This window comes from Astyanax mexicanus, chromosome 3 (genome assembly GCF_023375975.1).
Source record: "Astyanax mexicanus isolate ESR-SI-001 chromosome 3, AstMex3_surface, whole genome shotgun sequence".
Taxonomy (NCBI): Eukaryota; Metazoa; Chordata; class Actinopteri; order Characiformes; family Acestrorhamphidae; genus Astyanax; species Astyanax mexicanus.
Window position 1 is genome coordinate 61,014,537 of NC_064410.1, and position 11,035 is coordinate 61,025,571.

At 34.8% G+C, this 11,035-nt stretch overlaps 2 protein-coding genes and 1 long non-coding RNA gene across 3 annotated transcripts; all 3 read left to right on the top strand.

The window, feature by feature from the left end:
• Positions 1–472: 472 nt before the first annotated feature.
• Positions 473–1,343, top strand: LOC125799396 (uncharacterized). Its single transcript, XR_007438289.1, has 2 exons — positions 473–743; positions 1,226–1,343. It is a non-coding gene; the product is annotated as an uncharacterized LOC125799396 (long non-coding RNA).
• Positions 1,344–5,435: 4,092 nt separating this feature from the next.
• Positions 5,436–6,985, top strand: LOC125799392 (olfactory receptor 6N2-like). Its single transcript, XM_049475976.1, has one exon. It carries the CDS (start codon positions 5,575–5,577, stop codon positions 6,508–6,510), a length of 936 nt encoding a protein of 311 aa, XP_049331933.1. The 5' UTR covers positions 5,436–5,574; the 3' UTR covers positions 6,511–6,985.
• Positions 6,986–8,963: 1,978 nt separating this feature from the next.
• Positions 8,964–10,052, top strand: LOC125799391 (putative gustatory receptor clone PTE03). The gene has a single exon (XM_049475974.1). The coding sequence runs from the start codon at positions 9,054–9,056 to the stop codon at positions 9,993–9,995; it is 942 nt and encodes a 313-aa protein (XP_049331931.1). The 5' UTR covers positions 8,964–9,053; the 3' UTR covers positions 9,996–10,052.
• The last annotated feature ends 983 nt before the right edge of the window (positions 10,053–11,035 follow it).

Here is an 11,035-nt window from a genome sequence, read left to right on the forward strand (position 1 = left end):
ATGGCGTTTTTTCCCCACATCACTAAAGGATGATGTCCGCAGTACAGGGTGTCTGTGAGCTGATGTATTAGAACCCAGTCCCTGCGCTTTCCTTCGAGCGTTACCGCTGTGATGCTACTTGGCAATACTCGAAAATAAGTGGTGGCTGACTTTACTTGTATCGGAGGAAGCATGTGCTATTCTTCATCCTCCTGGTGTGTTGGGGCATCCCTAGTGATAGGGGAGTCCTAATGAGTGGGTTGGGTAATTGGCTGTCCTAAATTGGGGAGAAAATGAGAAAAAATTAGATATAAAATTATAGAAGAGATAGGTTGTTGGTTCTGCACCAGTCTGTCAGCCCATGCACCTCCTCTCTGTATGCTGACTCGTCCTTCTTGCTGATGAGGCCAACTACCGTTGTGTCATCAGCGAAATTGATGATGTGTATGATGATGTGGTGTGTCACAAACCCTGGAGATATCAGCCTATAGCTGCGGTCCAATCTGAAGGGAGCTGCCCAACTAGGCAGCATTTCCAGGCAGCATAGGCGCGCTCCCGAGAAAAGGTCTGTCCCATACGGAAGGTGGCATGTGCTGCCTACCTGGGCAGCTGCCTTATTTTACCCCGATTCTGAAGGCAGCGTGAGATGTATCCTTCACGGCGAAGGCAATCCCATGATGCATTTCACCAGCTCAGAGTTCCAGCTCTCAGATTTAAAAACATGGCGGACGGAGCCGGCACTGCGAGGGAATTTCTGTACAAATGTAAGTAATTTCCTCCTGTATTTCCACTCACCGCTGCGTGGGTTTATCAAACTAGCATATTTGTTTTAAGTTGTTTTCCATTGTTTTTTTCGCCTGTACTTTATTTAATGTAAGACCTGACCGGCGGAAGCTACCGTTAGCTTATCGCGCTAATTTACCGGGTAAGCTAACACGCATCTAGCCGATTTACAGACTACCAAACGCGGCTGCAGCGCTGAGGAAACCCCCGCTAGGAAACAAAGATACCCTGGCCGTCCAGTATAAAAAGTTTTAAAAGTGATTTACTGTGTAAATAGTTTAATTGTTAGAGGGAATAACTGTAGACTTACCTGTAACTCAGTGATTTAACGCTTAAATAGTTTAATTGTTAGAGGGAATAACTAGATTTACCTGTAACTGAGTGATTTACTGTGTAAATAGTGGAATTATGAGCGTGTTCTCCATAAACCGCTGTTACTAATTCAGATTTATTTTTTCCACAGGGATGAACGTGGGCCGGGGAAGGTGAACTCTGGTCAGACCGGCTGGAGGCAGCGTTAGCTCCCTTTATGAATAGTTTTTTTTTCTTTGAATGTAATAAAGTTTTCTCTCTTAACATTATTATTTTTGCTTGCTATGTTTTTATTGTCACTATGCTTATTGTAGTATCACATCTCAACTAGTGGGTATGGGTAAATAAAAAAAAATAAAGTTTATGAATCATGTTATGTTTGTGTTTTATGCAACTAAAAGGTAAAGATAAATTAGCTGACTCTGTATGAATGTACTATTGTGTGAAAACGTAAGCATACAAAATATTTGTTATATTATGGTTTCATTACTCATGCATTTCTACGAAGCATCTAATCAAAAATAAATTAAATACATAAATAAAACTGACCATACTCTGAGAATGAAGTGAGGAAAAGTGTATAATTAAAGTAAATCATGAATATTTAAATATCTGTAATATTTGGATGAGTAAAAGAGAAATAGCTGCCGCTGCATTGAGATTTATCCCGAGGTAAGTGATCATTAACTTTAGTTATTTATAAACAGCTCACGAGCACAGCGCGCTAGACGTGATGACGTATGCTGACTCCAGAGCGTGTCCCGAACGCGCTGCCTTATAAGATCCCTTATGGGTGAAAATGCTGCCGAACGAGGGAGCTGCCTTTGAAGGCAATGACTACCTAGGCAGCTCCCTTCAGATTGGACCGCAGCTAATATATATTGGTTGTGGTCTATGACCAGTTGCAGAGGTAGGAGACCAGGCCCAGCACGCTGGTTGGTCCATGTCCCTGTTCTTTTGTCTGCCTTTGTCTCTATATTGTCTGTTTGTGTCTGTTCTTGTGTTGAATTGTTTCCCCTATCCTGTCTGGTCAATCCCGATCATGATGACTACTGATATCATAAGTCTCCTTTTACCACATTGTAAAAAATACTCCATGCCAGCATGGGTTAAGTTTCTTAGAGCACATCGCAGGGCGTCCCCGTATAGATATGCTGTGTAGTCAAAAGCACTAAAGTTGGAAAGTCTAGAACTCCAGAAGTGAAAGCAACAATTTCATAGATTATTTCATAGATTCCCAGTGCAGTCAAAAGCACTAAATCAGGCAAATCATTTGCATTAGCCTGCATCTAATCGTAGACATATCAGACTCAGAGAGACACAGGAACACAGGAAGAATAAATGTCAGGTAAATAAGTACAAATCAGTTTTGGCTTTTCTATTACAAAACCTTCTAGTCTAAAAAGGGGGTGAAACTGTAATTTTGGTATAAGTGCTCCCTCTGGTGGTGCTGTGGGATGTCACAGCTCATTATAATACTGAGATTTATCTCATTTACTAAGCATTTTAAATGGCATAACACCGGACTTCCATTTTTTATTGGGTTATTTCCACCAGTGATGTTTATAATCTAATCAATTAAGTCTGTTTAACAATTAAGAATTATTTTTTTTCATATTTTATTTATTTAATCCAAGACAGGGATGAAGGCCAGTCTTGTATTACACATCATTTTGAATAGAATTTTTCCACAACTAGGATTGACCTCTCTCTGGCAAACTTATCCATTAAGACTGAAATCAAATCAGCGCTGACATCTGTATAGTTTCTGACATCAATTTCTTGTTAAATTTAATGAGTAATAAGGACCCGGTTGGTCACCATATGCGTCTATTAGATGTCTGTAGTCCATATTTACTAGTGCATCTCAAAAAATTATAATATCACTGAAAAGTTACTTTTTTCAGTAATTCAGTTCAAGAAGTGAAATTTATATAAAACCAATTGGTACTTTTGGCTACAGTGTGGGCAGTGTGCCAAGTCCTGCTGGAAAATGAAATCCACATCTCTATTAAAGTTGTCAGCAGCAGAGGGAAGCATGAAGTGCTGTAAGATTTTGTGGAAAATAAAACTGCACTGACTTTAGACTTGATAATAAAACACAGTGGATCAACACCAGCAGATGACAGACATGACTCTCCAAACCATCACTGATCATCAGTAAATTTTACTTTATTTCATTTGTAAATCAAGGGAGCAGAGTCTGGAGGAAGAGTGGAGAGACACACAGTCCAAACTGCTTGAGGTCTAGTGTGAAGTTTCCACCAATCAGTAAACCAGGTGTTTGCCTCAATAGAGGTCTACAGAGACATGCTGAGCACCTGGCTTCTCATCTCACCAGGTTTTAGACCCGGAGTGAGGCCTTAACTGGCTTATTCTAAACAGCTTTTAACAGATGCAGCAGTTTTGCTGTGGCCCCTTTGTGTAGAGCCAATGGATAAAATATTAGGGAAATAAACAGGTCAGGTAGAGTCTGGTTGGCAAAGGTAGAAAGAAAACACAGTTTATTAAACAGTGCAGCCCATTTTATTTTATTATGTATAGTGACTACTATAAATGTTGATGAACCTACTTGTGTCCAGAAGGGATAACCCTAGAAAATTCAAAACGTTCAAACCTATAAGATTGCCCACCTTAAAAGAAAACGGAAGATAAAACCAGGTAGCCCCTTTGCACCATAGCCAAATTAGAGTTACCATAAACACAATGACAATGCACAATGAGTGAACAGTGTTTAAAAACTTCAGCAGCACTGCTGTGTCCACTTGTAACGTTGCAAAACACAGTAACACACCAGTTATTCAGTGTTACCGCAGTACCGCAGTAGAATTACTTAAGTAAATGTAAAAGTACCTATCTAAAAAAGTACTCAATTTAAAATTTACTTTGAGTAAAAGCTACATAAAAGTTACTTTTATTTATTTAATGTAAAAATGTATAAAAAGTATAAATTAAATAATTATTAAATGAAATAATTTGCACCTTTCAGGCAGTATTTGTTCAGACCACCCCATAAAACATTTTTTAAGAACAAGTGTTACAGGTTCCTATGATTCATTTTTTTCTTTACTGTTAAAAAGTTATGGTCATAAAAGTGAATATAAACTGTATTTTTATATTTTTATAGTTCATTATTATTGTTTAACTTGCCATTGCTGTGCTTTAACTGATATTTACATGTTTTGTTTTTAACATTCAAGCAGATTGTTTAATGTCACAATAAAAACATAAGGAATTATCATTAAAACATGAAATCATACAAGAAAAAAAACTGCACTACCACAGAGAACAAAACTCATTTTTTTTTTTATTCAAACACTTTTTATTTTTTTTCTCAGCATTTTTATTTTTTACTCAGTAACGGGGAGTTTTCCAAAGTAGCAAAGTAAATTACTTGTGTCAAAATTAACTTGAGTAAAAGTAAAATTACCTAATTTAAAACTACTACTTTAAAAATGACAAATTACTCATAAAATCTACTCAATTACAGTAATTTGAGTAAATGTAATTTGTTACTTTGCACCTTGAGCAAAGCTGAACATTGGGCTCATCAGAGAAGACGACCTTACTTCCAATTCCTATGATCTTTTGCAAACTTCAGCCTGGCTCTTCTTCGCTTTACATTAAAGAAGGTCCTTTTTCTAGCGAGTCCTGCCTCCTAGAGACTATTTTAAACTGTTCTTTCCATGCACTTCACCCCAGCTGCCATTTGCCATTCTTTTTATAGGTCACTTAATGTCATTCTGCGGTTGCTGACTGACTTTCAAATAGGTTTACGGTTAATCTTTAGACCTGAACCCCATTAAAAAAAACCTTTAAATGTAATCATGTAAGATGTAGCTTGAATTTCACCCAAAAGCAGTGTGTAAGACTGGTGGAGGAGAACATGATGCCAAGAAAAAAACAGGGTTATTCAACCAAATATTGATTTCTGAACTCTTTCTGCAAATAAATGCTCTAAATGACGATATATTTATTTGGAATTTGGGAGAAACGTTGTCTGTAGTTTATAGAATTAAACAACAGAAATTGAGAAATTGAAGTGGTCCCTTTTTTTTCAGAGTTATATGTGAATATACTGTATATACTGTATATACGTCTTTAGCTATTGTTATATTGTTATACACTAGGCCACATTGTAATCCCCCTTTAGTTGTCTTCACTACTGTACTGTATATTCTCTGGAGATTACCAGCAATTATCAGCCCTTCGGTTCTTGTTTGTTTAACAAAAGTAGGATGGTCCAGGATCTGTCAATCACTCAGTGATGATGCATAAACGTTTAAATAGACGTGAAGGTGTTGTTCTTACCATAGCAAGACTGTACAGCTTCAGAACTCTGTGTACTCAGATCTCTACTCTACTTATTACTACTTGCTACTTGCTAATATAACTGTGCTTCATTTATGATTATTGTGGTCAGCAGCAATTTTTTTTTTGTAACTTCTAATTTCCTCTATTTTTCTCAGCCATTGATGGGATATTTTATATTGGTTACTCATGAATTATTCAGCTGATGTTACTTACTTACTTTTGGAAGGTCATGTAGAGCTGGAGAAGTACAGGTATCTTTATTTTATCGTTTCTTTTACAGTGTATTTGCTGATCATTTGCTGCAATGCTGGTGTCATCTTCATTGTGCTCACGGATAAGAAACTGCATGAGCCGATGTACATTTTCATCACTGCTTTACTTCTGAACTCTTTGTTTGGAACCACTGTGATTTATCCCAAACTTTTGGGTGATTTTCTGTCTGAAAGACCAGGAATTTCTTATGAAGGATGTCTGTTTCAAGCTTTTTGCATTTATACGTACGGCGTATCAGAGTTTACACTGTTATCAGCTATGGCGTACGACAGATACGTGTCCATATGTAAACCTTTACAGTACCCGACTCTTATGAACATGTCTACTGTCAGAAAACTCTTATTCATCTGCTGGTTTGTTCCTTTCTGTGAAGTTGGAATATTGGTCATTTTAACCTACAGACTGAAACTGTGTCGATTTAAACTGGAGAGAATCTACTGCAGTAATTACGCCATTGTTAAATTAAGCTGTGGAGACACGACGGTAAATAACTCCTACGGGCTCTTTATCTTAGTCATCGCTGTGATTCCACCTGTGATCTTTATAATCTTCTCCTATGTCCGAATTCTCTCTGTCTGTTTAAAGAACTCAAAGGAATTCAGGAGAAAAGCTCTGCAGACCTGCTTCCCTCATCTCTTCATCTTCATCAGCTTCTCTGTCACTTCCTGTTTTGAAATTATCAACAGCAGATTAGAAGGAAATGTTCCTCATATTGTTGCTATGATCATGTCTATTGAAAACATGGTTATTCCTCCTCTGATTAACCCTGTTATTTATGGGCTGAAGCTGCAGGAGATTTTGAAAAGGATTAAGACGCTGTTTTCAGGGAAAAAGAGGATATCGTTTTAGATTAGGGTCAGTTTCCTCCTCCTCTTCCTCCTCTTCTTCTTCTTCTTCTTCTTCTTTTTTTCTGTGAGGACTGTGATAATGGTCATGTAATGAACAATATGATTGTACTGAGGTTAATGATGAACCTGTGATGAATACTTAATTCTAAATAAAAAGGTAAATTCTGGTTAATATTACCATTTGCAATGTGATGTGTACAGTACATAAAATTATAATAAATATTTATAATTATAGTATAATAATTATTACAAATTATAAAAATAGAAATTATAAAAAAAAATAGATTTTGAACATTTTGAATGCAGATGTTTCTGCAGGGTTAACAAAATAAATAGATAAGATAATAATAAATATATAATAAATACAGTTTAGATTAGAGTCAGTTCCTTCTTCTACTTCTTTTTCTTCCTCTTCTTCTTTGAGGACTGGGACAATGGTCATGTAATGGACAATATAAGTGTACTGAGGTTGATATAAAGCCTGTGATGAATAGTTAATAAATAATAAACCTAAATAAATTGATACATCTTGTTAATATTACCATTTGCACTGTAATGTGTTCAGTACATAAGAAGTGTTTTAGTTTAACACAAAATAAATTTGAAATTGATTTTGGATATTTTGAATGCAGATGTTTCTGCCGGGTTAACAAAATAAATAGGTTTTAATAAGATAATAATAAATATATAATAAATACAGTTTAGATTAGAGTCAGTTCCTTCTTCTTCCTCTTCTTCTTTGAGGACTGTGACAATTGTCATGTAATGGACTGTTGAGGGTTAATAAGAGTATACTGAGGTTAATGTAAATGAATAATGTGATGAATATTTAATTCTAAATAAAATGATCAATTCTGGTTAATATAACCATTTGCACTGTAATGTGTTCAGTACATAAACATTGTTTTAGTTTATTGCAGAATAAATTTGAAATTGATTTTGGATATTTTGAATGCAGATGTTTCTGCAGGGTTAACAAAATAAATAGGTTTTAATAAGATAATAATAAATATATGATAAATACAGTTTAGATTAGAGTCAGTTCCTTCCTCTTCTTTTTCTTCTTCTTTTTCTGTGAGGACTGTGATAATTGTCATTAATTAAAAATAATAAGAACCAAATAGTCAAAATAATAAATTGAAGAAATACTAAGTTTAAAACAGCATTTGATATAGACTAATACAATTTATATGTAAAAAGAAGAAAAAAATAGAAAATTCTAAAAGACCATAAAAACAAATTGACACATACAAACTAAATAATTTATAAAATATAAAATAACGAATTATTAACTGATATATATATATATATATATATATATATATATATATATATATATATATATAGCAAGTAAAAGCAGGGCCTAAGTTGGTACACATTGTATCATCACTGTCTAAACAAGTATATCCATTTTTGTAGATTTTGTACTTTTTACTACATACAGCTCTGAAAAAAATGAAAAGACCACTTCAGTTTCTGAATCAGTTTCTCTGATTTTGTTATTTATAGGTTTATGTTTGAGTAAAATGAACATTGTTGTTTTATTCTATAAACTACAGACAACATTTCTCCCAAATTTCAAATATAAATATTGTCATTTAGAGCATTTATTATAGAAAATGAGAAATGGCTGAAACAACAAAAGTGCAGAGCTTTCAGGCCTCAAATAATGCAAAGAAAACAAGTTCATATTCATAAATTTTAAGAGTTCAGAAATAATCAATATTTGGAGGAACAACCCTGGTTTTTAATCACAGTTTTTTTCATGCATCTTGTCATCATGTTCTCCTCCACCAGTCTTACACACTGCTTTTGGATAACTTTATGCTGCTTTACTCCTGGTGCAAAAATTCAAGCAGTTCAGTTTGGTGGTTTGATGGTTTGTGATCATCCATCTTCCTCTTGATTATATTCCAGAGGTTTTTAATTTGGATAAATCAAAGAAAATCATCATTTTTAAGTGCTCTCTTATTTTTTTCCCAAAGCTGTATGTAAGTCTCTTTGGATGAAAGTGTTGGCTATGTAATTAAAAAATAAAATACCTGACGACCGTGGTGAAGAGATTGTGGCCTTGTGGATGATTCGTGTATATGTGATGAATGGGAAGGTTAGGTGATTGGATCATAAACTAATTGTAAGGGAATGGGAATGAGCCCTAAGTAAACCTCCAGTTGTTATAGGCATATAAATTTGGCAATTAATGTGTCATCTTCTTATTGTGTGCTACATCATCTTCCATTGTCTTTTTTTCCCATTGTCTACTTTATTCCGTAGAGATTTAAAGCTAAGTCATTGTTTGTTTCACAATGGAAGGAAGGGCCAGGATCTGTCAATCATTCAGTGATGCAGATGAACACTGATATATAATATTTAAACACAGAAGAAGAAATGTATTTAGCATAGCATTACTGTACAGCAGCAGTACATGCTTATTTTTTGATGGCTACTAAATGATGCTTGACTCTTGAGTGGATGTAAAACTCAAACCAGACATATCTAATCCTATTGATATTGATGGGATATTTTATTTCATATTGAGTACTCATGAATGATTCAACGGCTGTCACTTACATACTATTGGAGGGTCATATAGAGCTGGAAAAGTACATATATGTTTATTTTATCATTTCTTTTACAGTGTATTTGCTGATCGTATGCTGCAATGCTGGTGTCATCTTCATCGTGCTCACGGATAAGAAACTGCATGAGCCGATGTACATTTTCATCACTGCTTTACTTCTGAACTCTTTGTTTGGAACCACTGTGATTTATCCCAAACTTCTGAGTGACCTTCTGTCTGAAAGACCAGGAATTTCTTATGAAGGATGTCTGTTTCAAGCTTTTTGCATTTATACAGTTGCGTTAACAGAGTTTACACTGTTATCAGCTATGGCCTACGACAGATACGTGTCCATATGTAAACCTTTACAATACCCGACTCTTATGAACATGTCTACTGTCAGAAAACTCTTATTCATCTGCTGGTTTGTTCCTTTCTGTGAAATTGGAATATTGGTCATTTTAACCTACAGACTGAAACTGTGTCGATTTAAACTGGAGAGAATCTACTGCAGTAATTACGCCATTGTTAAATTAAGCTGCGGAGACACGACTGTAAATAATTTATACGGGATATTTATTACAGTCATTGCTGTGATTCCACCTGTGATCTTTATAATCTTCTCCTATGTCAGAATTCTCTCTGTCTGTTTAAAGAACTCAAAGGAATTCAGGAGAAAAGCTCTGCAGACCTGCTTCCCTCATCTCATCGCATTAATCATTTTCTCTGTTATCTCCTGTTTTGAGGTTATCAATAACCGACTAGAAAAAAGTGTACCTCATATCGCTTCTATGATGATGTCAATGGCAATTCTGGTTATTCTTCCTCTGTTTAATCCTGTTATTTATGGACTGAAACTGCAGGAGATCAAGAAAAGGATTAAAACACTGTTTTTAGGGAAAAAGAGGATATCGTTTAGATTATAAGGGCAAATATGGCAAATATTTTAAATTATTTAACCCCTTAAAATGACTTGTCCTGTATACAGGCTACAGGTGTTGGTGATACAAAACCCTTTTTTCTGCAGTAAAATAACTTAATTGCCTGTTTTCTCTCTAATTCACTTAATAATTCTAGATCAGTAAATCTGAATTTAGGAATCAACCCAAATTCTGCAGGTTTGAAAATAGAGGTAAAACTAGACAAACCTAATAAAACTAAAGGTTTGGAGGACATGAACTGTTTGACTTGTATTCAAAAATATATATTGATTTTAAAATAAAGTTCAGGAAAGAGACAATTTTATGATTTTATAGATAATATTTTGACATTAGCAGATTTACTTAATTAATATTTTTTTACATATATTTTCTATTACAATTACAATTATGATTTTCAGTTCCTTATCAAACATATCAAAGCTTTTTATTTAATGCTTGAATAGAAATCCTTAAGATTTAGTGGTGTAATATAAGGCAGAAAATTGATAGAAATCCTCGCCTGATAAGGGGTTAATTGACTTGTTGTTTTGATGATAATATACAGTGCCCTCCATAATTATTGGCACCCCTGGTTAAGATGTGTTCTTTAGCTTCTCATAAATTGAGTTTTGTTCAAAATAATATAGGACCACGATGGGAAAAAAAAGTAAAGTCCAACCTTTAACTCAAGTAAATTTTAAGGGGGAAATAAAATCCCTGACTAAGAAATAATTATTCTTCATAAAATCACCTGTTCCACAATTATTGGCACCCCTAACAATTCTTAGGAAATAAATGTAATAAAAGTATTTCTGTCACTTCTACAGTAGTTTACGAAGTTGATCAGAGTATGTAGGAACATTTAATTAGTAATTCACAACTTCCTGTTTCCCTGGGGTATAAATATGACGTGACACAGAGGCCATTTATCTTCAACATGGGAAAGACAAAGGAACATACCATTCAAGTGAGGCAGATGTGTGTTGACCTTCACAAGTCAGGCAATGGCTACAAGAAAATCGCTACTCGCCTACACCTGTCCATAT

What these genes read in the sequence shown, in the direction of transcription:
- LOC125799391 (XM_049475974.1), top strand. Translation starts at nt 9,054, where the DNA reads ATGAATGATTCAACGGCTGTCACTTACATACTATTGGAGGGTCATATA.
- LOC125799392 (XM_049475976.1), top strand. Translation starts at nt 5,575, where the DNA reads ATGAATTATTCAGCTGATGTTACTTACTTACTTTTGGAAGGTCATGTA.